At 45.7% G+C, this 23,418-nt stretch overlaps 1 protein-coding gene across 2 annotated transcripts in view; it reads left to right on the forward strand.

The window, feature by feature from the left end:
• The first annotated feature begins 1,347 nt into the window (after positions 1 to 1,347).
• Positions 1,348 to 23,418, forward strand: part of IFNGR2 (interferon gamma receptor 2) — a 34,632-nt gene continuing 12,561 nt past the window's right edge. For both annotated transcript variants that reach the window (XR_002173892.3, XM_019923079.3), the window contains exons 1-3: positions 1,348 to 1,638; positions 16,263 to 16,395; positions 23,145 to 23,353. Coding sequence is in view for 1 of the 2 variants with exons in the window: in XM_019923079.3 (XP_019778638.1) it covers positions 1,563 to 1,638; positions 16,263 to 16,395; positions 23,145 to 23,353 (418 nt within the window). In the remaining variant the exon portion in view is untranslated. The remainder of the gene's footprint in view (positions 1,639 to 16,262; positions 16,396 to 23,144; positions 23,354 to 23,418) is intronic.

Consider the following 23,418-nt stretch of genomic DNA (forward strand, 5'->3'; position numbering starts at 1 on the left):
TCTACATCAAGGGAGATCATAAGCCCTCCCTAGCCTGGGCTGAGACACATGAACTTGTGTCCTTTTCTTTAACTTGACTTTTTTTTTTTCCTGATTATAAAAGTAAAATATGCCCATTGGGGGAAAAAGAGACAAGCATTGAACAAACAAACAAACAAAACCTGTTACCATTCATAATCCCACACCCTATTTCACATCGGCGTTTAGGCATATTCCCTCCAGTCTTTCTCAATACGTCATTTTTGCAAGGACTCTGCTTTTTTTCACAACATACGAAGATGCCTTTGTCTTAAAAAACTCACTCAAAGTACCATTCAAATACTGCTAGATATTTCATCACATGTGTGAGCAACAGTGGCTGTAGAACTCCAAAGAGTTCTACAGTAAGGAAATAAAATGCAGAAAGTCCAAAAGTAAAGCTGGATGTTGCCAAACACTACGTGGCCAACTAGCCCAGGAGGGCCCCCCAGCGGGACCGACAACCCTCTTCCTTCACTCTTGGTCTCCCCGCCCCGTCCCATCCCCACAACTCCCTCCCTTTTTTGCCCCCCTTCCTTCCCTGCTGAACTTGCTTTATGGCTCATCCTGGGAGAACAGCAGAGACTCAAATCCTTGCTGGCATCAAACTGGAAACAGCGCAGACTCGGCCTGAGGGCAGGCCTCCCACACACACCCCCGCAGCCCCAGCGCCTGCGGTTACTTCCTCATACACTCCTTCACAGACTGAAACTGGGCCAAACCCACAGGCCGTTTTGAAATGTAGGACATTTCTCTCCCCCTCCGCGATACTGGGCGCCCATTAGCCCCGAAGCCCCACTCCTTCCTTCTCGCAGGCTCTTTCAATCCACTATACCCTTAAAACCTATTTTCAAAAAAGGGTTCAAAGCTGAGTAGGTACTTTAGTGACTAATAAGCAAGCAAAAGCTTCAGCTCAAGGGAGGAATGCTCCAACTGTGCAACCCCTGGAATCAGGGAGCAGTGGGAGAAGACGGGGTGGGGTGAGGATGGAGGGCTCCGCGCGAGGCCCACCGAGGGCCTTGGGTTTCGAGGGGGTCGCAAGGCCCCCGAAGGTGGTGTCTGGCAGGGTTCCCTCTCCCCCCCCCCCCCCCCGCCGTCCTCTGTGCCAGGCCCAGGCCTCGCTTCGGGAGACCCCAGCTCGGGCGGCCGCAGAGGTCGGGATCGGGCCGCGCTGGGCGCTTCGGCCGCGGGTAGACGGGGTGGGGTGGGGGGGCCGGGAGGCCCCGGGCCGCGGTTCCCGGGAGCGCCGGCGCGAATGGGGGGCGCCGGGAAAATCCCCGCGGCGGGCGGGGCGCAGGAACTTGGCGGCCTCGCTGGGCGGGGCGCGGGCGCCGGGAGGGGCTGGCCTGGGCGCGGCGGCCGAGCCGGGCTCTCCTGCCGCCCGGGACGCGCCGCCGCCGCCGCCGCTCTGGAAGAGGCAGGCCCCAGCGCCCTGCGCTCGCCATGGCCACCTAGGCGGCGACGTGAGCGGCTTGGCGACCCCGCGCCGGGGCCGGGCCGCGCCCAGAGTGCCGCTGAGGCCGCAGCGCCCAGAGCCCCGGGCCATGCGGCCGCCGCCTCTGTTACTGCTGCCGCTGCTGTTACTGCTCAGTAGCTGCGGCGCAGCGACGCCCCCGGCAGGTAAGCGGGGCCTGGGCCCCCCACCCACCCAGAGGCCGGCCGGAACCGTTGTCGCACGGGTGGGTGTCAGCGGGGAGCCCGGAGTAGGTGGGGTGCCCACGGAACCCCGATAGGTTGGGGGTAAACGGGGGTGTCCCTAGCGGCTGGGATCCGCAGGGAACCTGGATCGGTTGAGGGGCTACAGGGCTGCCCCGATCGGGCGGGGTCCGCGGGGAGCCCGAAGTGGGTGTGGGGTGGTAGGGGAGAATTCCGGGCAGTCTCGGGGCGTGGAGCTGGCGCAGCGGGAGGAGCCGCTGGACGCCGTTCGCCCCTCCCGGCGCCCTGGACATCACTGGCAGGAAGGAGGGGCCCAAGCTGCCCCTGCCTGAATCTGGACACACTCTAGCTCCTTCTCTCCCACCCCCGCGCCGCCGCCCAAACTCCAGCGCGGCCCGACTCCGAATGTCTCAAAATGAACAAAGGAAAAACCGAATCCAGGGCTCGAGGAAAGGCCGCCTCTGCGGGCCACAGAGTCTTCTCCTGGGCCGCCTGAACGTAGCCCCGTCTGGCACGGCCTCCCCAGTGGCCTGAGCTGGAAGCAGGTCCCAGGCCTGCCTTCCTGGCAGCTGCGTGCCGTGGAGGCCAGCCACCGGCAGGGACCTCCGTCTTGGAGGTTGTGACTGTAACTCAGTCTTACTGTGGCCGGGTGTGTTTGATACCGGTGTGAAACCCCGATGGGGAACGGATAGATGGGGGGGGAAGGGGGCGGGGCGGGGCTGCGCTCAGGGCAGGACCCAGAAATGTCGCGTTGCGGGTAAGGAGGTCGGTCAGCTGAACCAGACTGTTAATCCCAGCTCCGTTCCCATCTGGACGGCCCTTTACCTGAGATCGGCCATCTGCTTACCTCTGACACTAACTGACCATACTTATGAGCGAAAGAGAAAAACTACAAAAAAAAGAGAGAGAAAGAAAGAGAAAACAATGACAAAGGTGGATGTGTGAGAACATTCTGTGCATGTCCACGTGTTTGTGTTTTGCTGGGTTCTTTCCTGTAGAAAAGCCGGTATCATAGATTGGGTAACACTTAAGAAGTCTCAAGAATTTAGAAATTTCCTCCCACTTGAATTCTCAAGGTGTTGTTTGCGTTTGTTTCTTTTATCAGCATCCCTTGCTAAAGCCCTTAAATGCCGTAGATCCTGGCTGAGGGGAGCCTTGCATATGGGGATGTGTGCTCCTGGTTAAATGGCTGTTTCCCCTGGGAGTCGGACAGATGGGTTTGAATCTCGACTCCGCTCCTCCCCAGCTTCAAGCCTTGAACAACCTATGTCTGCCCCTTCCCTGCTTCCTTCACATGAGATTTGGGCACTCGTAAAATGTTAGTAATTGCCCAAGGTGGTCCTAGGTCCATCTTTCTAGTGATTATCTTTGATTGTATTCTGCAAAAGTTTGGGTCTCTGTGATGCATTGGAAATAAACTGGTCCTTCACCACAGATTCTTTGCAAAGCAGCATCACATTATACTAATCTGTTTTTTGTGACTATTTGAAATTTTGCATAATAAACAATTGAAAACTAACCGGGATATTTTTAAGAGAAACTCTTTGCTGGTCAAAACACAAAGTGAAAAGATTAACGATTATATAGTAAACGGGTAGTAAGTAGAAAAATTTCCAGACTTCTCCATAATTTACAGGTGTCCTTCAGTAGTCACGTAATTGCTTTTATGGTCAGAGGGGGGAAAAATACAAGTACTGGAAACAAAATTTTTAAAGGGGCACTTGCAATATCTACCCCTTCGAGTTGTTAGAAGGATAACATATGTAAAATACCGGACCTGACCCAATCTGTAGTAGGTGGTGCTTTAGATAGAAGCTAATCAAAGCATTAAAGTGCAGTAAGTCAACCCACTCTTTAGTAATTTAATTACCCGAATGTTGAAGAATTAAGACTTCTATTTGTAATTGTCATAGCTGCTGCTTATTGTCTAGCAGATTGGAATGTCCTTAGGCCACAAAATTTTCTCACCATGACTTGCTGGCTTGAACATCCAAAGCTTCTGAGAGCTTAGAGACCACTGAGAAAAACCATAAATCCCCGACCACATAAAAACCATTGCAGATAAATGTGTATTAAGTAACTCCTGTTTGTCCATAATCTCAACAGTGGAAACTACTATGTAACTGAAATGTTTGGGGGCAAACTCTATAAATGATAGTAATGTCCACCATTTATTGGGCTACTCTTTTAACTCAGACAAGCTGTTAAGTGCTTTCTATGCATGATCTCTCCTAATTTCCTCACCCATATTTTGAAGTGGATAAGAGCCCCATTTTACTCCCTGGGAAACCAAACCATCCTTTATAGGAAGAGACAAATGGTCTAGGTAAATAAGCTGATGTCCAGTATTTACAGACGAGAGCAGCTTCCTGGTTATGGGTGAGGATTCAGGGAATGTCTTTTTGACTTCTCCTCATCTGCAGGGAGGTGAGATCATTGATGTTCATAATAATGACCCATCCATGGGGAGATTCTGAAGGGTGTTCGATTGTCAAGATTAAATGATTAGGGCTTCCCTGGTGGCGCAGTGGTTGAGAGTCCGCCTGCCGATGCAGGGGACGCGGGTTCGTGGTCCGGTCCGGGAAGATCCCACATGCCGCGGAGCGGCTGGGCCCGTGAGCCATGACCGCTGAGCCTGCGCGTCCGGAGCCTGTGCTCCGCAACGGGAGAGGCCACAGCAGTGAGAGGCCCGCGTAACGCAAAAAAAAAAAAAAAAGATTAAATGATTAATTTTGATGTTAGCAGTACTTTATTATCTGTGTGTGATGTGTGTTTATCAAACTATGCTGTTAAGACCCAGGAGAGACTATTCTTAAAAATGTATAAAATCTCAAACACCTGGATCCAGGGTGTATCGGAGGTGGCCGGTTGGGGCAGGAAGGTGGAACAGAAGGAGCTGTGGTTGTGAGGTACAGAGGACACACTTGGCACCTCCCTAGGTTATCTCTTTTTACCATTAACAGTTAGTGAACCATTGCCCCAAAGACCGTGGAGAAACAAGTAGAGTGGGGCTTTGTACACACTACTTAGGACTGTGAGCTTTTATCTTGTAGGAGCTGGGGTGTCATTAAAGGCCTGGTGTCCACCTCCAGGGACTGTATTAGTTTCCTGTTGTTGCTGGAACGAATGACTACCAACTTGGCACCTCAAACATGTTCGTCGCCTAACTAATTGGCCATCAGGCGATTTTGCTGTAAAAGATAAAATAACTGGTTGATAGTTTGGTTTCAAGCGGTTGAAATGTGTCAGCAGCGTTTCTTCCAGTTAGTGAAGTTACTGATGACTTTATCGAGCTGACCGATGATGATGAGTTTGTTTCTGATTTTGAAACACACTACCCTGGAAGAGAAAGAGACCAACGGCCTTAAAGGTGCAGCGTTGAACCAACGTTTCCCATAGAAGTAAACGTTTCTCAAGGGACACGTGACAGTATGCCAAGACCACACAATAGCGTAGAGGCTTTCACAACGCAGTACAAAGCTCAGTTACAAACATGCATCCCAGTGTTCAGAAACTGACACCTCGCTTAATGCAATATGAAATCTTAGTGAAAAAGAGAAAGCATGAAACAAGTCAACAGGAAAAAAACAAAACAATGTATAATATGATGAACGAAAGACTTTGAAGACAAGGGCTTTGTAAAGCCCACAAAATAAAATCAGTTGTTTGCACAGTATTGCCTTGCATCTACACACATTTTCAATGGATTCAAATATTTTGTATTTTGCAATAAAGTCTTCTAAGTTTTGTCATCACTTTTCATGTTTCATTATGTCTTATGCACTGTCTCTCTTTTATTTTTCGTTATTTTACTTTTTAGAGCTAAATCGCCTGATGGCAAATTACTTATTTGGCAAAAATGTTTGCAGTGAAAATGCTGTGGCAAAAATGTCTACGGCAAAGAAGCTTATGGTGAAGATGCCTAGAACCAAATTTAGTGTCTTACAGTTCAGGAGGTCAGCAGTCAGATGCAGCTTTCACTGGGCTAAAATCAAGGTGTTGTAGCGATGTGCTCCTTTCTGAGGGTTCTAGGGGAAGAATCACTTCCTTGCCTTTTCCAGCTTCTAGACAAACATACTTATGGTGACATCAGGTCCACCCAAATACTCCAGGATAATCTGTTTTTAGGTCTTCTGATTTGGACCCTAAATTTCTTTTTTTTTTTTAATTTTTTTAACATCTTTATTGGAGTATAATTGCTTTACAATGGTGCATTAGTTTCTGCTTTATAACAAAGTGAATCAGCCATACATATACATACATCCCCATATCTCCTCCCTCTTGCGTCTCCCTCCCTCCCACCCTCCCTATCCCACCCCTCTAGGTGGTCACAAAGCACCCAGCTGATCTCCCTGCACTATGCAGCTGCTTCCCACTAGCTATCTATTTTACATTTGGTAGTGTATATATGTCCATGCCACTCTCTCACTTCGCCCCAGCTTACCCTTCCCCCTCCCCATGTCCTCAAATCCATTCTCTACATCTGTGTCTTTATTCCTGTCATGCCCATAGGTTCTTCAGAAACTTTTTTTTTTTTTTAGATTCCATATATATATGTTAGCATATGGTATTTGTTTTTCTCTTTCTGACTTCCTTCACTCTGTATGACAGTCTCTAGGTCCATCCACCTCACTACAAATAACTCAGTTTCGTTTCTTTTTATGGATGAGTAATACTTCATTGTATATATGTGCCACATCTTCTTTATCCATTCATCTATCGATGGACACTTAGGTTGCTCCCATGTCCTGGCTATTGTAAATAGAGCTGCAGTGAACATTGTGGTACATGACTCTTTTTGAATTATAGTTTTCTCAGGGTATATGCCCAGTAGTGGGATTGCTGGGTCATATGGTAGTTCTATTTTTAGTTTTTTTGAGAAACCTCCATGCTGTTCTCCATAGTGGCTGTATCAGTTTACATTCCCACCAACAGTGCAAGAGGGTTCCCTTTTCTCCACACCCTCTCCAGCATTTATTGTTTGTAGATTTTTTGATGATGGCCATTCTGACCGGTGTGAGGTGATACCTCATTGTAGTTTTGATTTGCATTTCTCTAATGATTAGTGATGTTGAGCATCCTTTCATGTGTTTGTTGGCAATCTGTATATCTTCTTTGGAGAAATGTCTGTTTAGGTCTTCTGCCCATTTTTGGATTGGGTTGTTTGTTTGTTTGGGGTTTTTTTTAAACTAAATTTATTTATTTTACTTATTTATTATTTTTTAGCTGTGCTGGGTCTTCGTTGCTTCATGTGGGCTTTCTCTAGTTGCGGTGAGCAGGGGCTACTCTTCGTTGCAGTGTGCAGGCTTCTCATTGCGGTGGCTTCTCTTGTTGCAGAGCACAGGCTCTAGGCAGACGGGCTTCAGTAGTTGTGGCACGCAGGCTCTATAGAGCAGGCTCGGTAATTGTGGCACACGGGCTTAGGTGCTCCGCGGCATGTGGGATCTTCCCAGACCAGGGCTTGAACCCGTGTCCCCTGCATTGGCAGGCAGATTCTTAAGCACTGTGCCAACAGGGAAGCCCCGGTTGTTTGATATTGAGCTGCATGAGCTGCTTGTATATTTTGGAGGTTAATCCTTTGTCAGTTGCTTCGTTTGAAAATATTTTCTCCCATTCTGAGGGTTGTCTTTTTGTCTTGTTTATGGTTTCCTTTGCTGTGCAAAAGCTTTTAAGTTTCATTAGGTCCCTTTTGTTTATTTTTGTTTTTATTTCCATTTCTCTAGGAGGCGGGTCAAAAAGGATCTTGCTGTGATTTATGTAATAGAGTGTTCTGCCTATGTTTTCCTCTAAGAGTTTTATAGTGTCTGGCCTTACATTTAGTTCTTTAATCCATTTGGAGTTTAGTCTTGTGTATGGCATTAGGGAGTGTTCTAATTTCATTCTTTTACATGAAGCTGTCCAGTTATCCCAGACCCACTTATTGAAGAGACTGTCTTTTCTCCATTGTATATTCTTGCCTCCTTTATCAAAGATAAGGTGACCATATGTGCGTGGCTTTATCTCTGGGCTTTCTCTCCTGTTCCATTGATCTACATTTCTATTTTTGTGCCAGTACCTTATTGTCTTGATTACTGTAGCTTTGTAGTATAGTCTGAAGTCAGGGAGCCTGATTCCTCCAGGTCCGTTTTTCTTTCTCAGGATTGCTTTGGCTACTCGGGGTCTTTTGTGTTTCCATACAAATTGTGAAATTTTTTGTTCTAGTTCTGTGAAAAATGCCATTGGTAGTTTAATAGAGATTGCATTGAATCTGTAGATTGCTTTAGGTAGTATAGTCATCTTCACAATGTTGATTCTTCCAATCCAAGAACATGGTATATCTCTCCATCTGTTTGTATCACCTTTAATTTCTTTCATCAGTGTCTTATAGTTTTCTGCATACAGGTCTTTTGTCTCCTTAGGTAGGTTTATTCCTAGGTATTTTATTCTTTTTGTTGCAATGGTAAATAGGAGTGTTTCCTTAATTTCTCTTTCAGATTTTTCATCATTAGTGTATAGGAATGCAAGAAATTTCTGTGCATTAATTTTGTATCCTTCTACTTTACCAAATTCATTAATTAGCTCTAGTAGTTTTCTGGTATCATCTTTAGGATTCTCTATGTATAGTATCATGTCACCTGCAAACAGTGACAGTTTTACTTCGAATATGTTGAATAATAGTGGTGAGAGTGGGCAGCCTTGTCTTGTTCCTGATCTTAGTGGAAATGGTTTCAGTTTTTCACCATTGAGAGCAATGTTGACTGTGGGTTTGTCATATATGGCCTTTATTATGTTGAGGTAAGTTCCCTCTATGCCTACTTTCTGGAGGGTTTTTATCATAAATGGGTGTTAAATTTTGTCAAAAGCTTTTTCTGCATCTATTGACATGATCATATGGTTTTTCTCCTTCGATTTGTTAATATGGTTTATCACATTGATTGATTTGCATATATTGAAAAATCCTTGCATTCCTGGGATAAACCCCACTTGATCATGGTGTATGATCCTTTAAATGTGCTGTTGGATACTGTTTGCTAGTATTTTGTTGAGGACTTTTGCATCTATGTTCATCAGTGATATTGGCCTGTAGTTTTCTTTTTTTGTGGCATCTTTGTCTGGTTTGGATATCAGGGTGATGGTGACCTTGTAGAATAAGTTTGGGAGTATTTCCTCCCTCTGCTATATTTTGGAAGAGTTTGAGAAGGATAGGTGTTAGCTCTTCTCTAAATGTTTGATAGAATTTGCCTGTGAAGCCATCTGGTCCTGGGCTTTTGTTTGTTGGAAGATTTTTAATCACAGTTTCAATTTCAGTGCTTGTGATTGGTCTGTTTATATTTTCTATTTCTTCCTGGTTCAGGTTGTTCATTTCTTCCAGGTTGTCCATTTTATTGGCATATAGTTGTTTGTAGTAAGCTCTCATGATCTTTTGTATTTTTGCAGTGTCAGTTGTTACTTCCCCTTTTTCATTTCTAATTCTATTGATTTGAGTCTTCTTCCTTTTTTTCTTGATGAGTCTGGCTAATGGTTTATCAATTTCGTTTATCTTCTCAAAGAACCAGCTTTTAGTTTTATTGATCTTTGCTATTGTTTCCTTCATTTCATTTTCACTTCTTTCTGATCTGATCTTTATGATTTCTTTCCTTCTGCTAACTTTGGGGTTTTTTTGTTCTTTCTCTGATTGCTTTAGGTGTAAGTTTACATTGTTTATTTGAGATGTTTCTTGTTTCTTGAGGTAGGATTGTATTGCTATACACTTCCCTCTTAGAACTGCTTTTGCTGCATCTCATAGGTTTTGGGTCATCATGTTTTCATTGTCATTTGTTTCTAGGTATTTTTTGATTTCCTCTTTGATTTTTTCAGTGATCTCTTGTTTATTTAGTAGTGTACTGTTTAGTCTCCATGTGTTTGGTTTTTTTACAGACTTTTTCCTGTAATTGATATCTAGTCTCATAGTGTTGTGGTCAGAAAAGATACTTGATACAATTTTCAGTTTTCTTAAATTTTCCAAGGCTTGATTTGTGACCCAAGATATGATCTATCCTGGAGAATGTTCCATGAGCACTTGAGAAGAAAGTGTAATCTGCTGTTTTTGGATAGAATGTCCTTTGAATATCAATTAAGTCCATGTTGTTTAATGTATCATTTAAAGCTCGTGTTTCTTTATTTATTTTCATTTTGGATGATCTGTCCATTGGTGAAAGTGGGGTGTTAAAGTTCCCTACTATGATTGTGTTACTGTCGATTTCTCCTTTTATGGCTGTTAGTATTTGCCTTATGTATTGAGGTGCTCCTATGTTGGGTGCATAAATATTTACAATTGTTATAACTTCTTCTTGGATCGATCCCTTGATCATTATGTAGTGTCCTTCTTTGTCTCTTGTATTAGTCTTTATTTTAAAGTCTATTTTGTCTGGTATGAGTATTGCTACTCCAGCTTTCTTTTGATTTCCATTTGCATGGAATATCTTTTTCCATCCCCTCACTTTCAGTCTGTATGTGTCCCTAGGTCTGAAGTGGGTCTCTTGTAGACAGCATATGTATGGGTCTTGTTTCTGTATCCATTCAGACAGTCTGTGTCTTTTGGTGGGAGCATTGAATCCATTTACATTTAAGGTAGTTATTGATATGAATGTTCCTATTACCATTTTCTTAATTCTTTTGGGCTTGTTATTGTAAGTCTTTTCCTTCTCTTGTGTTTCCTGCCTAGAGAAGTTTCTGTAGCATTTGTTGTAGAGCTGGTTTGGTGGTGCTGAATTCTCTTCGCTTTTGCTTGTCTGTAAAGATTTTAATTTCTCTATTGAATCTGAATGAGATCCTTGCTGGGTAGAGTAATCTTGGTTGTAGGTTTTTCCCTTTCATCATTTTAAATATGTCCTGTCTCTCCCTTCTGGCTTGCAGAGTTTCTGCTGAAAGATCAGCTGTTAACCTTATAGGGATTCCCTTGTATGTTAATTGTTGCTTTTCCCTTGCTGCTTTTAATCTTTTTTCTTTGAATTTAATTTTTGATAATTGTATTAATATGTGTCTTGGTGTGTTTCTCCTTGGATTTATCCTGTATGGGACTCTCTGCATTTCCTGGACTTTATTGACTATTTCCTTACCCATCTTAGGGAAGTTTTCAACTATAATCTCTTCAAATATTTTCTCAGTCCCTTTTTTTTTCTCTTCTTCTTCTGGGACCCCTGTAATTCGAATGTTGGTGCATTTAATGTTGTCCCAATGGTCTCTGAGATTGTCCTCAACTCTTTTCATTCTTTTTTCTTTATCCTGCCCTGTGGTAGTCATTTCCAGTATTTTATCTTCCAGGTCACTTATCTGTTCTTCTGCCTCAGTTATTCTGCTATTAATTCCTCCTAGAGAATTTTTAATTTCATTGATTGTGTTGTTCATCATTGTTTGTTTGCTCTTTAGTTCTTCTAGGTCCTTGTTAAACGGTTTTTGTATTTTCTCCATTCTATTTCCAAGATTCTGGATCATCTTTAATATCATTACTGTGAATTCTTTTTCAGGTAGACAGCCTATTTTCTCTTCATTTGTTAGGTCTGGTGAGTTTTTCCCTTGCTTCTTCATCTGCTGTGTATTTCTCTGTCTTGTCATTTTGCCTAACTTACTGTGTTTGGGGTCTCCTTTTCACAGGCTGCAGGTTCGTAGTTCCTGTTGTTTTTGGTGTCTGTCCCCAGTGGCTAAGGTTGGTTCAGTGGGTTGTGTAGGCTTCCTGGTGGAGGCGAGTGGCACCTATGTTTTGGTGGATGTGGCTGGATCTTGTCTTTCTGGTGGGCAGGCCCACGTCTGGTTGTGTGTTTTGGGGTGCCTGTGATCCTATTATGATTTTAGGCAGCCTGTCTGCTAATGGGTGGGGTTGTGTTCCTGTCTTGCTAGTTGTTTGGCATGGGGTGTCCAGCACTGTAGCTTGCTGGTAGTTGAGTGGAGCTGGGTCTTAGCGTTGAGATGGAGATCTCTGGGAGAGCTTTCGCTGTTTGATATTACTTGGAGCTGGGAGGTCTCTGGTGAACCAGTGTCCTGAGCTTGGCTCTCCCACCTCAGAGGCTCAGGCCTGACACCTGGCCGAGCACCAAGACCCTGTCAGCCACATGGCTGTGCACGCCCTGTGTCCTCCTCAGAACCCTAAGTTTCATCCCCTCCCAAAGATATCTGTGTCCTGTGAATACATTAGGACACAGACATCTTTGGGAGGGGCCACTGTTCTGCCTACAGCAGGGTCAGACCATTGAATGCAGTGATCAGCATGGGGCTGGGCCCTCTGTTGCTGATCACTGAAGGCAGGGTCTGGGTATCGGGTTGCGGCTCGCCACCTGCAGAAGCAGCCATCCATCAGATCACCCTGAAATGGGCACGTCTTAAAAATCACACTTAGGCAGCAGTGTCTGGTTTGCCTTTCATTCGTGGTCCTGCATTTGCCCCTCACTCCATCTCTGGGAGAGATGGTATCATTTCATTATTCATGGGAAAACTGAGGCTCAGGTGGGGTCGTGGTAGGATCCCATGGCTCTAGGTGGCAGGATCAGGATTCCAGCCAAAGCCCTTTGTCCAGAAATTCTCTTCCCTTCCCACAGAGCCTTTGTCAACACTGTTGACAGAAGGTGCTATGGCCCTAAATATATTGACCCTTTAGAGCCATCCAGATAAGTCCATGGTCCAGAGTTATACCCACTCCCTGCCTCAGCCACTGAGACCAGAGAAAAGGCAGGACTTACACATAAAGCAAGGAAGAGAAAGAGAGACTGAGATTAGCGTGGGTTTCGGGTGGACAAATGCAACCCTGAGGACACAGAAACTGGCTACATAATCCCTGAAGCAACTCAGGCCGCTGGGCTGCAAGCCACTCGCTCCCCAGATCCTGCGTGCCTGGTCCTCCAGGCACTAGGGATGAAACAGCCCCCAAGTGTGGCAACACCCAGCCCTCCTGGAGCTCGCTGCTCTAGTGTTGGGGGAGACTGTCAGTGAGCTGCTAGCAAGGAGGAGAGGAAATGATCACGTGGTGCTCGCACTGTTCTCAGCACCGCATGTGAAATTAACCCACTCATTCCTCATAATAACCCTTTGAAGTCTGCACTGTTTTCGTTTCCATTTCGCAGGGGAGGCAACCAGGCACAGAGAGGGAAACAGCTTGCTCAAGGTCCCGCAAAGCACGTGTGGCTTTGAACCCAGGCAGTCAAGTTCTGGAATCCATGCCTCTCACCACCGGGGTGTAAACAAAGGACGCAGGTGGTGGGAAAGCTAGGAGAAAAGGAAAGCAGGGATCGGGAGTGGCCTGCCCTGGGCTTCGTAGGCAGGAAGCTGCTCTGATAAGGTGGCATCTGAGCAGAGACATGAAGGGAGCGGGGGAGAGAGCCTGGCACAGGGGGAGAGAAGGGCAGCAGCAAGGGCAAGGCGAGGTGGGAGGGTTCCCGGCGCTTCCCAGGAACAAGGAGGAGGCCACGGGAGGCCGTGGAGGGACGGGCCTCCTGAGAGGCGTGCAGGGCCGGGGTTGAAGCTGTTGGTGTTAATGAGTGGGCAGCCTCTGGTACTTCACTGTGGAATCTACAGCCGTAAGACTCATTTTCTTCTCTGAATGTGGTGAGACAGGGGAGTCCAAGAAACTCAAATACGAGAGCAAAACTGCAGGTCCTCTCTCCACACCTCAGTAAAATGAAAGTTGAAGAAAGTGGAAGACTCATCTGGAGACCCCAGCTTTTCCAGAAGCCTTTCTTCTGGTCCACGTGCCAGTTGGGGTGGAAGACTTCACTGGTCCCCTGTCGCTCCCTTTCTCAGCTGAATGCTTAGACGGGGGAGAGGGTGCCAGGAGAAGGGCGGAGGGAGGGGGAACGCCTCTGGCCCCTCCCCAGAGATGGGGAGATGGGGAGGAGCCCTGGGGCAGGCCGAATAAGGGTCGCCAAAGGTGTCCACATCCTCATCCCCGGAACCTGTGACCACGTTATCTTACATGGCAGAAGGGATTTGGCAGACGTGATTAAATTAGGGGTCCTGAGCTGGGGAGATTATCCTGGATTGTCGGGCTCTGTGGGCCCAGTGCAATCACAAGGGTCCTTGGAGGATGGGAGAGGGAGGCAAGAGAGTCAGAACCAAAGAGACGGCAGCACAAGAAAGACTCAGCCCAGCATTGCCGGAGGCAGAGGCCATGAGCCAAAGAATGTGAGCAGCTTCTAGGCAAGGAAAAAGGCAAGCTTCCAGAAGGAACAGAGCCCTGCCGACACCTTGACATGGGCCCAGTGAGACCTACTGCAAACTTCTGACCTCCAGAGCTGTAAGAGCATAAATCTGGGTTGTTTTAAGACACTACATTTGGGGTCATTTCTTTCAACATCAGTAGGAAACTGGGGACTTCCCTGGTGGTGCAGTGGTTAAGAATCCACCTGCCAGTGCAGGGGACACGGGTTTGAGCCCTGGACCGGGAAGATCCCACATGCCGCGGAGCAGCTAAGCCCGTGCACCACAACTACTGAGCTTGTGCTCTAGAGCCCGCGAGCCACAACTACTGAGCCTGTGTACTGCAACTACTGAAGCCCGCGCGCCTAGAGCCCTTGCTCCGCAACAAGAGAAGCCACCGCAATGAGAAGCCCACGCACCACAACAAAGAGTAGCCCCAGCTCACCACAACTAGGAGAAAGCCCGTGTGCAATGAAAATCCAATACAGCCAAAAATTAATTAATTAATTAATTTTTTAAAACTAGGAAACTAATATAGACAGTAGAAGGTCTCCGGTATGCTCTGATGGGTACCCAGCCCCAACCAAGCACTCACCCCTGAGACCCTGCACATCCCTCCCTGGAAGCAGAACTTCATTTCTCAGCTCAGCTTTGGCATCCACTGGGCTATAGCAGCCACAGTGAGCGGGATGGGCCTGACCAGGAGACCAGCCTCCCGCCATGCTGCGCCTTTGGCCCAGCTTCCATGAGGCCTGGTGTGAGTTGGCAGCAGTGCTGGTGAGCTGCTTGAATTAAGATCTAGAATGGAGGTCAGCCCAAGGTCATAGCTGTGAAGACAGTGGACATTCTGTAAGTAAACAAGTGGCCACAGACTCTAGGTAATGTACCTTTCAGAGGAGAGCAGCGGGCCAGGCTATCAGCTGATCTGGGCATCCTTCTTTAAGCTTGGATGCATTTACTGAAATTGTGTGGTTTGAGTTTCCTGCTTTGAATTCTGGAACGGCATGTTTTTCAAACTTTACTTTCCACCTCTGGGTGTTTCTCATTAATGTTTTTTTTTTTGTTTTTTTTTTTTTGTCTGCTGCGTCGGATCTTTGTTGCTGTGCGTGGGCTTTCTCTAGTTGCAGCGAGCGGGAGCTACTCTTTGTTGCACAGGCTTCTCATTGCGGTGGCTTGAGCACGGGCTCTAGGCATGCAGGCTTCAGTAGTTGCAGCACACGGGCCCTACAGCTCACGGGCTTCAGTAGTTGTGGCGTACAGGCTTAGTTGCTCTGTGGCATGTGGGATCCTCCCGGACCAGGGATCGAACCCATGTCCCCTGCGTTGGCAGGCGGATACTTTACCACTGCGCCACCAGGGAAGTCCCCATTAATCTTTAAATCTCAGAGAAAGTCTATCATTACGGTCTGTTTTCTAACTAGAGCAAAGGCTCCCGTGCGGGCAGCCTCTAGCCCAATCCTGTAAAGCACCTGTTTGGAGTTGTGTCTCCCAGGTCACCCCGAAAAGGGGGATTCAGATCTTGGTGGCAGTTCCCTGGGGAATGTGTTATTCTATCGTTTGTAGTTCTCAAACTTCAGTGTGCATGAGAATCAGCTGGGAAGCTTGTTGAAAATGCAGAATTCCTGGTCTGGGGTGTGGCCTGGGAATCTGCATTTTAACTTCAGTGCTTGTGATGTTGGGGGGGTCTTTGAGAAACACAACGACTCTGATGAAGCCCAGAAGACAAGTCCTCACCCTCCCAGGTGTCTGTGGGCTTTGCACGCCTGGTTTGGGGTATGTTTCTGTGTGTGTGTGTGTGTTTGTGTGTGTGTGTGTGTGTGCGCGCGCACCCATGTTTGTGGACGTTTACCAAACACTCCTTTGGTATAAGTCTGGGTCTAATGCATGTTAAGTAGTCATCAAGTTAATTTTCTCCACGGCCTTCTGCAGTCTACTGTTACTTATTCCTTACTCCTGACGAAGAAACAGAAGCCCGGGCTGTTAAGTTACCCACACTTACTAAACGTAAAACAGGCATTCTGGTTCAGCCAGACGCCATAACCAGGACCCATTCATAAGGACTGGAACCTGCAAGTGGAAAGGCATCCCCAAGCCCCCCTTTTTCCCACGGTCTGTGTCAGTGGTGCCATCTTTAGTCAAAGGCTAAAGGAGTAGGGGAGAACGGGTAATACCAAAAACCGAGGCGTAATGGGAAGGAAATCCAAAAGAGGGGATATATGTATATGTATGGCTGATTCATTTTGCTGTTCAGTAGAAACTAACACAGCATTGTAAAGCAACTATACTCCAATAGCAATTAGTTAAAAAAAAAAAAAAAAAAAACCAAGGTGTAGGAATGGTCTGGTAGAGTGCATTGGAATATTTTTGTAATCGATTTTTCTCCTCTTGACCCTCCCTTTCTCTCCCGCCTCTCCCCCCTTCTCTTATTCTCTGTCCCTGTCAAGACACCCCCTTCCAGCTGCCTGCTCCTCGAAACCTGAAGGTTCACCTGTACAACGCCCAGCAGGCTCTGAGCTGGGAGCCCGTGTCCCTGAACAATGACGCAAGGCCGGTGGTCTACCAGGTGCAGTATAAATAGTAAGCGACATTTCTGTTGGCATTCTTACTGGGAGCTGGGGTTGGGAGGTTGTTACGGAACCTGAGGCCAGCTGCCTGTTGTTGCCTCTTGGCAGGATTGTATGCAAATCCATGGGAAGCAGATAGTTCTCCTGTACTTTTTACATCTCCAAGGACAGAGATTTCACAACACCCACAACACAGAGATTTCACAACACCTGAAGGCTGAAAGGACACTGGCCATCAGAGAACTCAGCTGTCTAACCACATGACTGCTTAGTTTGGTGAAAGTTGATTCATCAGTTTCAAGAGAAGATGTATAAAAAGCCTTCCTATCTTGAAAGGGCAAGAGGCATCTTTTGGTCTTCATCTCTTTCAAGTGTCAAAATCTGGTTTATTTAGGCTTGTGGGCCAAATTTGGTCTAATAAGGAAGTTATTCATCTAATGAACTATTAATTCTCAGTTTCTAAGCTGGTGTTCCATTTTGCATTTTTTTCCGGCCCCTCATTCTGTCTCTCACCTTCTTTTCAAGCTTTTTTACAGTTTGCCATCACTTGATTTGCAGTATAGACACATAGGGGAAGAAGAAAGGCAAAATCCAAGTCCTTGTTTACCCTGTTAAATGAATTAAGTGGAGACTAAGTTAAAATTATTGTGGGAATTCCCTTGCGGTCCAGTGGTTAGGACTCCACTCTAACAATACACAGGGCGTGAGTTCAATCCCTGGTCGGGGAACAAAAATCCTGCATGCCACACGGTGCACACACACAAAAAATTATCGGCTAAGTCATTTTTAGATTACTAAATAAGCAAAATTTTAAAAAATAGGAATGCTAGGGGCTTCCCTGGTGGCGCAGTGGTTGAGAGTCCGCCTGCCGATGCAGGGGACACGGGTTCGTGCCCCGGTCCAGGAAGATCCCACATGCCGCGGAGCGGCTGGGCCCGTGAGCCATGGCTGCTGAGCCTGCGCGTCCGGAGCCTGTGCTCCACAACGGGAGAGGCCACAACGGTGAGAGGCCCGCATACCGCAAAAAAAAAAGGAATGCTCAGTGCTTTTGAGAATGTGGCTGGTGGATGCAGTGCTGAATCAGGATCAATTATGAGCACAGCCCCCTTAGAAAATAATTCTACTCTTCACTTACAGTCGTAGGGATGTCCATGTTACTTTTATCCTAGGCAGACAATACGACCCCCCCATCAGGAAAAAAAAACAAACTTATATTCATGAAGATATACTGATACATTGAAGTGTCTATTCATGTCCATTAGCAGGAAGGCGGCAAACTGTGTCAAGTTTGAACTTATGGATGAACCCTTAGGTGACCAGTAAAAAGGGTAGTTATGTGTCACATGACAGCAGGTGCAACTGTATGCGACATGGAATGAGTCTGTGGTCAAGAGCAGGCAGGCAATGTAGAAAAATTACAGATGGTTAATTTGTTAGAGGAGTAGTTTCCAGATGACTTCGTTTTCATCGTGAACTGTCCATTGTAACAATACTTGCTTAACAAAAATAAATTCTGAACTGGGATTTGAGTACTATCTCTGGATCGCATTTATCTATTTCTTAAGTAATTATAAATTACAAACATGATCATCTGTAATAAAAGGACCAGTCCATGAGGACCGGCTACATAATTTGCAGGGCCCGGTGCAAAATGAAAACGTAGGGCCCCTTGTGCAAAAACTATTGGGAATTTCAGGATGGTAAAGCAGAGCTTCAAACCAGGTGCCCTCCTAGGAGTACAGCTTTGTGCCACTGCGCAGGTCACGTGCCCGTGAAGCTGGCCCTGCTCGGCATTGAGTAAATATGGTATCCTAGAGCCACACAGGAAGATTTCAGTAAGGGGATGTTACAGATGATCTGTTGACTAGCATTCCTTAGCCTTGACTGGGGAAGTACATTTGTGGGTTGACAGAGCACCTCTAAATATTAGAAGTATTTGTTAAAGCCTTTGACAGTTTCACATCACAGACCAACCTGTTTCACTGTGTTTTCTATTCGGAAAGCATTTTGTAGATATTTTATCAGGTTAGAGGTTGGTTTGGGATGTGATGTGTTGAATGTGAATGTCCCTATTTGTAAAAGCTGAGGGGGTCACTGAAAACTCAAACAGAAGCTAATTTTGTTTTCTTTTCCAATTACAGATTTGATCATGGAAGAGGGCCTTTGCTTTTTTTGTCGGTTTGTTTCTAGGTACTTTAACATGTTTAGGACATTTTAGTTACATTAAATAATTTAATTTTGAGGCTCCTGGGACTTAAAAGTTTCCATTCTGTTTCTCCCCAGTAAAACATCACTATAATTATAAATAAACGTGCCTCTGTTTTTTGACAGTCACAGTAGCAAAGCCAAAATTACATAGAGCACTTTGTGGGCAAATTTTAAGTTTAAATCAGAAGTTGCAGATCATGTGGCCTAAAGTCTGTGTTTGGTCACAGTGTTTAATTTTTTTTTTTCCAATTAGTGCCAACATTTAAACATCTGGAGAGTTCACTTAAAAAAAAAAAAAGAACCGAGTTTCTGTTTTTTCTTGACAATAAAAACAGGCAGACAGCAGGGCCCTTTCTAGGTCACACCCCACTTGCCCAGTCTTCCCAATGCATTTTTAAAATTTCATTGTTTTATAATTTTAATAGCAATACATTTTCTTTATAGAAAATGTGGAAAATCCAGAAAAGTAAAAAGAATAAAATTAAAACAACCTGCTGTCCAAGAAAAATCACTATTCTCATTTTAGTGTATTTCTCTCTAGACATTTTTTTCTAAATACATGCAGTTGTTTGCAAATGTGCCAGCATGTGTGTAAGACTGAAACAAAACTGGGGTTATGCTTCTGGGTCCTGTTTCCTTTTTTTCTTTCCTTTTAACTTAATGTAGTTAAGCATGTAGCCACTTTTTTCATACAGTTATTTCTGTGTGAACATTTTTATTCTATGTTCTGTTATATGATGTATCACTCAGGATTTTTTAAACTTTTCCTCACTCATGAGTGGTATAAATAGTTGACAGTTTGTGACTGTTATAAGTAATGTCCTCAAACATAAACTGTGTTGGATTGTTTTCTTACATTTCTGGACGATGACTTGCTGAGTTCAAAGGGAAAAAACTTCATCATTTTTGGAAGTGATGTAACAGAGGCTGGACAGTGAAATCATTGGTTGCCCAGGTGTTTAACAGACATTTAGATGGTGGTTACTAGGCACCAGGCCCTGATCCAGGCACTTTCCTGGTGTCCACTGTTTCAACTGTCAGGACAACCCTGAGAGTCAGATGCTATAGTTCATCCCATCTTATAGATAAGAAGACTGAGGAACAGAGAAGTGAAGTAACTGGGATTTGAACCCAGGTAATCTGGCCCCAGAGTCCATGTGTTTAATCATTATGCTGTTCTCCCTCTCATGATGAGGTTGCTTTCAAAATTAGGTAAAAGGGACCGAGGCCATCCACATGAGTACATTGCCAGGAGCCAGGACTACTTGCTAGGTAAGGCTCAGACTGGCTGATTCAACATAAGCCTGGGCAAGAGGGTGGGAGTCCAGACATGGGGCAGTGCCATGCTCGTGAGGCTGTGTCCATTTCATTATCCATTTAAATGGGGCCCACAGCACCTTATTTTTGTCCTTTGCAATTAGATGGGGAGGCCACCTTCCAGAACTCCACTTCCCCCCACCCCTGCAAACTGCTGACCTTCATGTGTCAGCTCTCATTTAAATTTGGATGGCTTGTGCCCTTTTAAACACCTTTTTTGAGAAACACTTTTAAAAAGTAGTTCTGAAATTCAGCGGATTTCTGTGTATTGATTTTGTAACCTGCAACTTTACCAAATTCAATGATGAGCTCTAGTAGTTTTCTGGTAGCGTCTTTAGGATTTTCTATGTATAGTATCATGTTATCTGCAAACAGTGACAGTTTAAATTCTTTTCGAATTTGGATTCCTTTTATTTCTTTTTCTTCTCTGATTGGCTAGGACTTCCAAAACTATGTTGAATAAAAGTGGCGAGAGTGGACCTCCTTGCCTTGTTCCTGACCTTAGAGGAAATGCTTTCAGCTTTTCACCCTTGAGTCTGATGTTAGCTGTAGGTTTGTCATATATGGCCTTTATTATGTTGAGGTAGGTTCCCTCTGTGCCCACTTTCTGGAGAGTTTTTATCATAAACGGGTGTTGAATTTTCTCAAAAGCTTTTTCTACATTTATTGAAATGATCATGTGGTTTTTATTCTTCAATTTGTTGATGTGGTGTATCACACTGATTGATTTGCGTATATTGAAAAACCCTTGCATCCCTGGGATAAATCCGAAAGGGGCAAGCTTGGAGGTGAGGGGAGGAGATGGAACACGGGTGGTCAGTTCCCTGGCAAATCAGGGAGAGGGCCTTTTGCCACAGTTCAACAGCTGGGATTGGCAGGGAGAAGGTTATAGTACCTTTAAGTATCTGTATAACTTAAAAAAAAAAAATCACTTATCCCCTTGTGAAGCACAGCACCCCCAGACTGAGAGGGGCTGCCTGTGGTTTGCGGTCCTTTCCCCATTAGGGCCTGTGGCCCCAGGGCGTGGAGTACGGTGGGCGTCTTCTGTGGAATCCCTGGCCACATGTGGCTTTCATCTGGTCACCCGCCACATTAGCAGAAGATAAGTCTCCAGGCAGGGTCAGAGGTACACTTAGAAGCACATGTGTTGTGTGAGAGCTGGTGGCCGTGACCCCCCAGTCTCATTTCTCCTGTCTCCCCTGGCCTTGCTTTCCAGGCCAGAGTTGCTGTCCAGGGCACAACCTGTCCCTAGAGGGGACAGTGCCTGCTGCCGCACTACTGAGGCTTCTAGAGCTACCTCCCTGCCTTTTCTCAAGTCAGTCACCTAAGGACAGAGCTCAGAGTCAGCGAGTAGAATCCCACGTGGGCAGGTGGCATTGGGACTCGGGGGAATGCATTCTCACTTACAAGGATGCATGGCCTTACATTTGGCAAAGTTTTCATGTGGCCAAGACTCTCTTTAAATGGGCAGCTATGGGGTAAAAACAAACTCTACCCCAGCAGGAAGTATGGGTATGGTTTGTATGAACACAGTATCATACATATAACACCTATAACAGCCTAAGACATAGGCTACAGAGGCTGAGTTTGAAGCATTAAAATCAACTGTAGAACAAAACGGCAGAAAATGTTTGCAAATCATATATCTGATAAGGGACTTGTATCCAGAATGTATAAAGAACTCTTACAACTCAAAATTAAAAGGCAAATAACCCAATTAAAATATAGACAAAGGATTTGAGTAGACAGTTCTCCAAAGAAGATATGCAAATAGCCGATAAGCACGTGAAAAGATACTCAACATCACTAGTCACCAGGGAAAATACAGCCACTTGGATGGCTACAGTAAAAAAGGCATGGGCTTCCCTGGTGGTGCTGTGGTTAAGAATCCGCCTGCCAATGCAGGGAACACGGGTTCGAGCCCTGGTCCAGGAAGATCCCACATGCCGCGGAGCAACTAAGCCTGTGCGCCACAACTACTGAGCCTGCGCTCTAGAGCCTGCAAGCCACAACTACTGAGCCTGTGTACTACAACTACTGAAGCCCACGCGCCTAGAGCCCTTGCTCCGCAACAAGAGAAGCCACCGCAATGAGAAGCCTGCACACTGCAATGAAGAGTAGCCCCTGCTCACCGCAACTAGAGAAAGCCCGTGTGCAGCAATGAAGACCCAATGCAGCCAAAAATAAATAAAATAAATAAATTTATTTAAAAAATAAAATAAAAAAGGCATAATAACAAGTGTTGGTGACGATAGGAGAAATTGGAACCCTCATACATTGTGGGTGGGAATGTAAAATGGTGCAGCTACTCAGGAAATCAGTTAAAAATAGAGTTACCATATGACCCGGCAAGTCCACTCCTAGGTATACACCCCACAGAACTGAACATAAGTTCACAAAGAAATTTACATGTGAATATTCTTAGCATTATTCACAATAGCCAAAAAGTGGAGACAACCCAGGTACCCATCAGCAGATCAGTGGATAAACTAAATGTGGTATGTACATACAATGGGACATTATCTGGTCATAAGAAGGGATGAAATACTGATACATGCTACAACATGTATCACGCTTGAAAACATACTAAGTAAAACAGGCTAAGTGAAGGGCACTCGTCACAAAAGACCACATAGTTTATGATTGTATTTCTGTGAAATGTCCAGAACAGGCAACTCCATAGAGGTAGAAAGTATATCAGTGGTACCGTGCTTGGGGGGTGGAGGAAGTGGAGAGCGACTGCTGCAGGTGCAGGGGTTTTCAGGGGATGATGAACGTGTCCTGAAATGGATTGTGCTGAGGCTGCACACCCGTGTGAATTTACTGAAATCCATTTTAAATGGGGGTAGTGGTACCACTTTAAATGGGGGTAGTGTATGGTATGTGAGCAATGTCTCAATCAAAAACATCGAATTAAAATCTCGTCTCTGGGGCTTGCCTGGTGGCGCAGTGGTTGAGAGTCCGCCTGCCGATGGAGGGGACGCGGGTTCGTGCCCCGGTCCGGGAAGATCCCACATGCCGCGGAGCGGCTGGGCCCGTGAGCCATGGCCGCTGAGCCTGCGCGTCCGGAGCCTGTGCTCCGCAACGGGAGAGGCCACAGCAGTGAGAGGCCCGCGTACCGCAAAAAAAAAATAAATAAAATAAAATATAAATAAATAAAAACTCATCTCTGGGGAAACTGTTAATATGTGATCAAAGAGAGACTTGTGCAAAGTAAAATCCTTCTTCCCTTTGCAGCAGCACGAGTAGTACCTGGTATGACGTCAACAGAAAAGACAGCAGGGTGGATTGTACGCACCTCACCGGGACAGAGTGCAACTTTACCGCAAACAGCCTCTCGGAGGGCTTCCCACGGCATTTCAACATCACTTTACGCCTCCGAGCTAAGCTGGGGGACCTCGTCTCTGCCTGGGTAGAGGCGCCTTGGTTCGAACACTATCGGAATGGTAAGACGACTTGGGTACAAACTTCCTTTAACGTTTGCAGGTTTTCTTCACTTTCCTCTTCGCTG

The sequence above is a fragment of the Tursiops truncatus genome, chromosome 4 (genome assembly GCF_011762595.2).
Source record: "Tursiops truncatus isolate mTurTru1 chromosome 4, mTurTru1.mat.Y, whole genome shotgun sequence".
NCBI lineage: Eukaryota > Metazoa > Chordata > Mammalia > Artiodactyla > Delphinidae > Tursiops > Tursiops truncatus.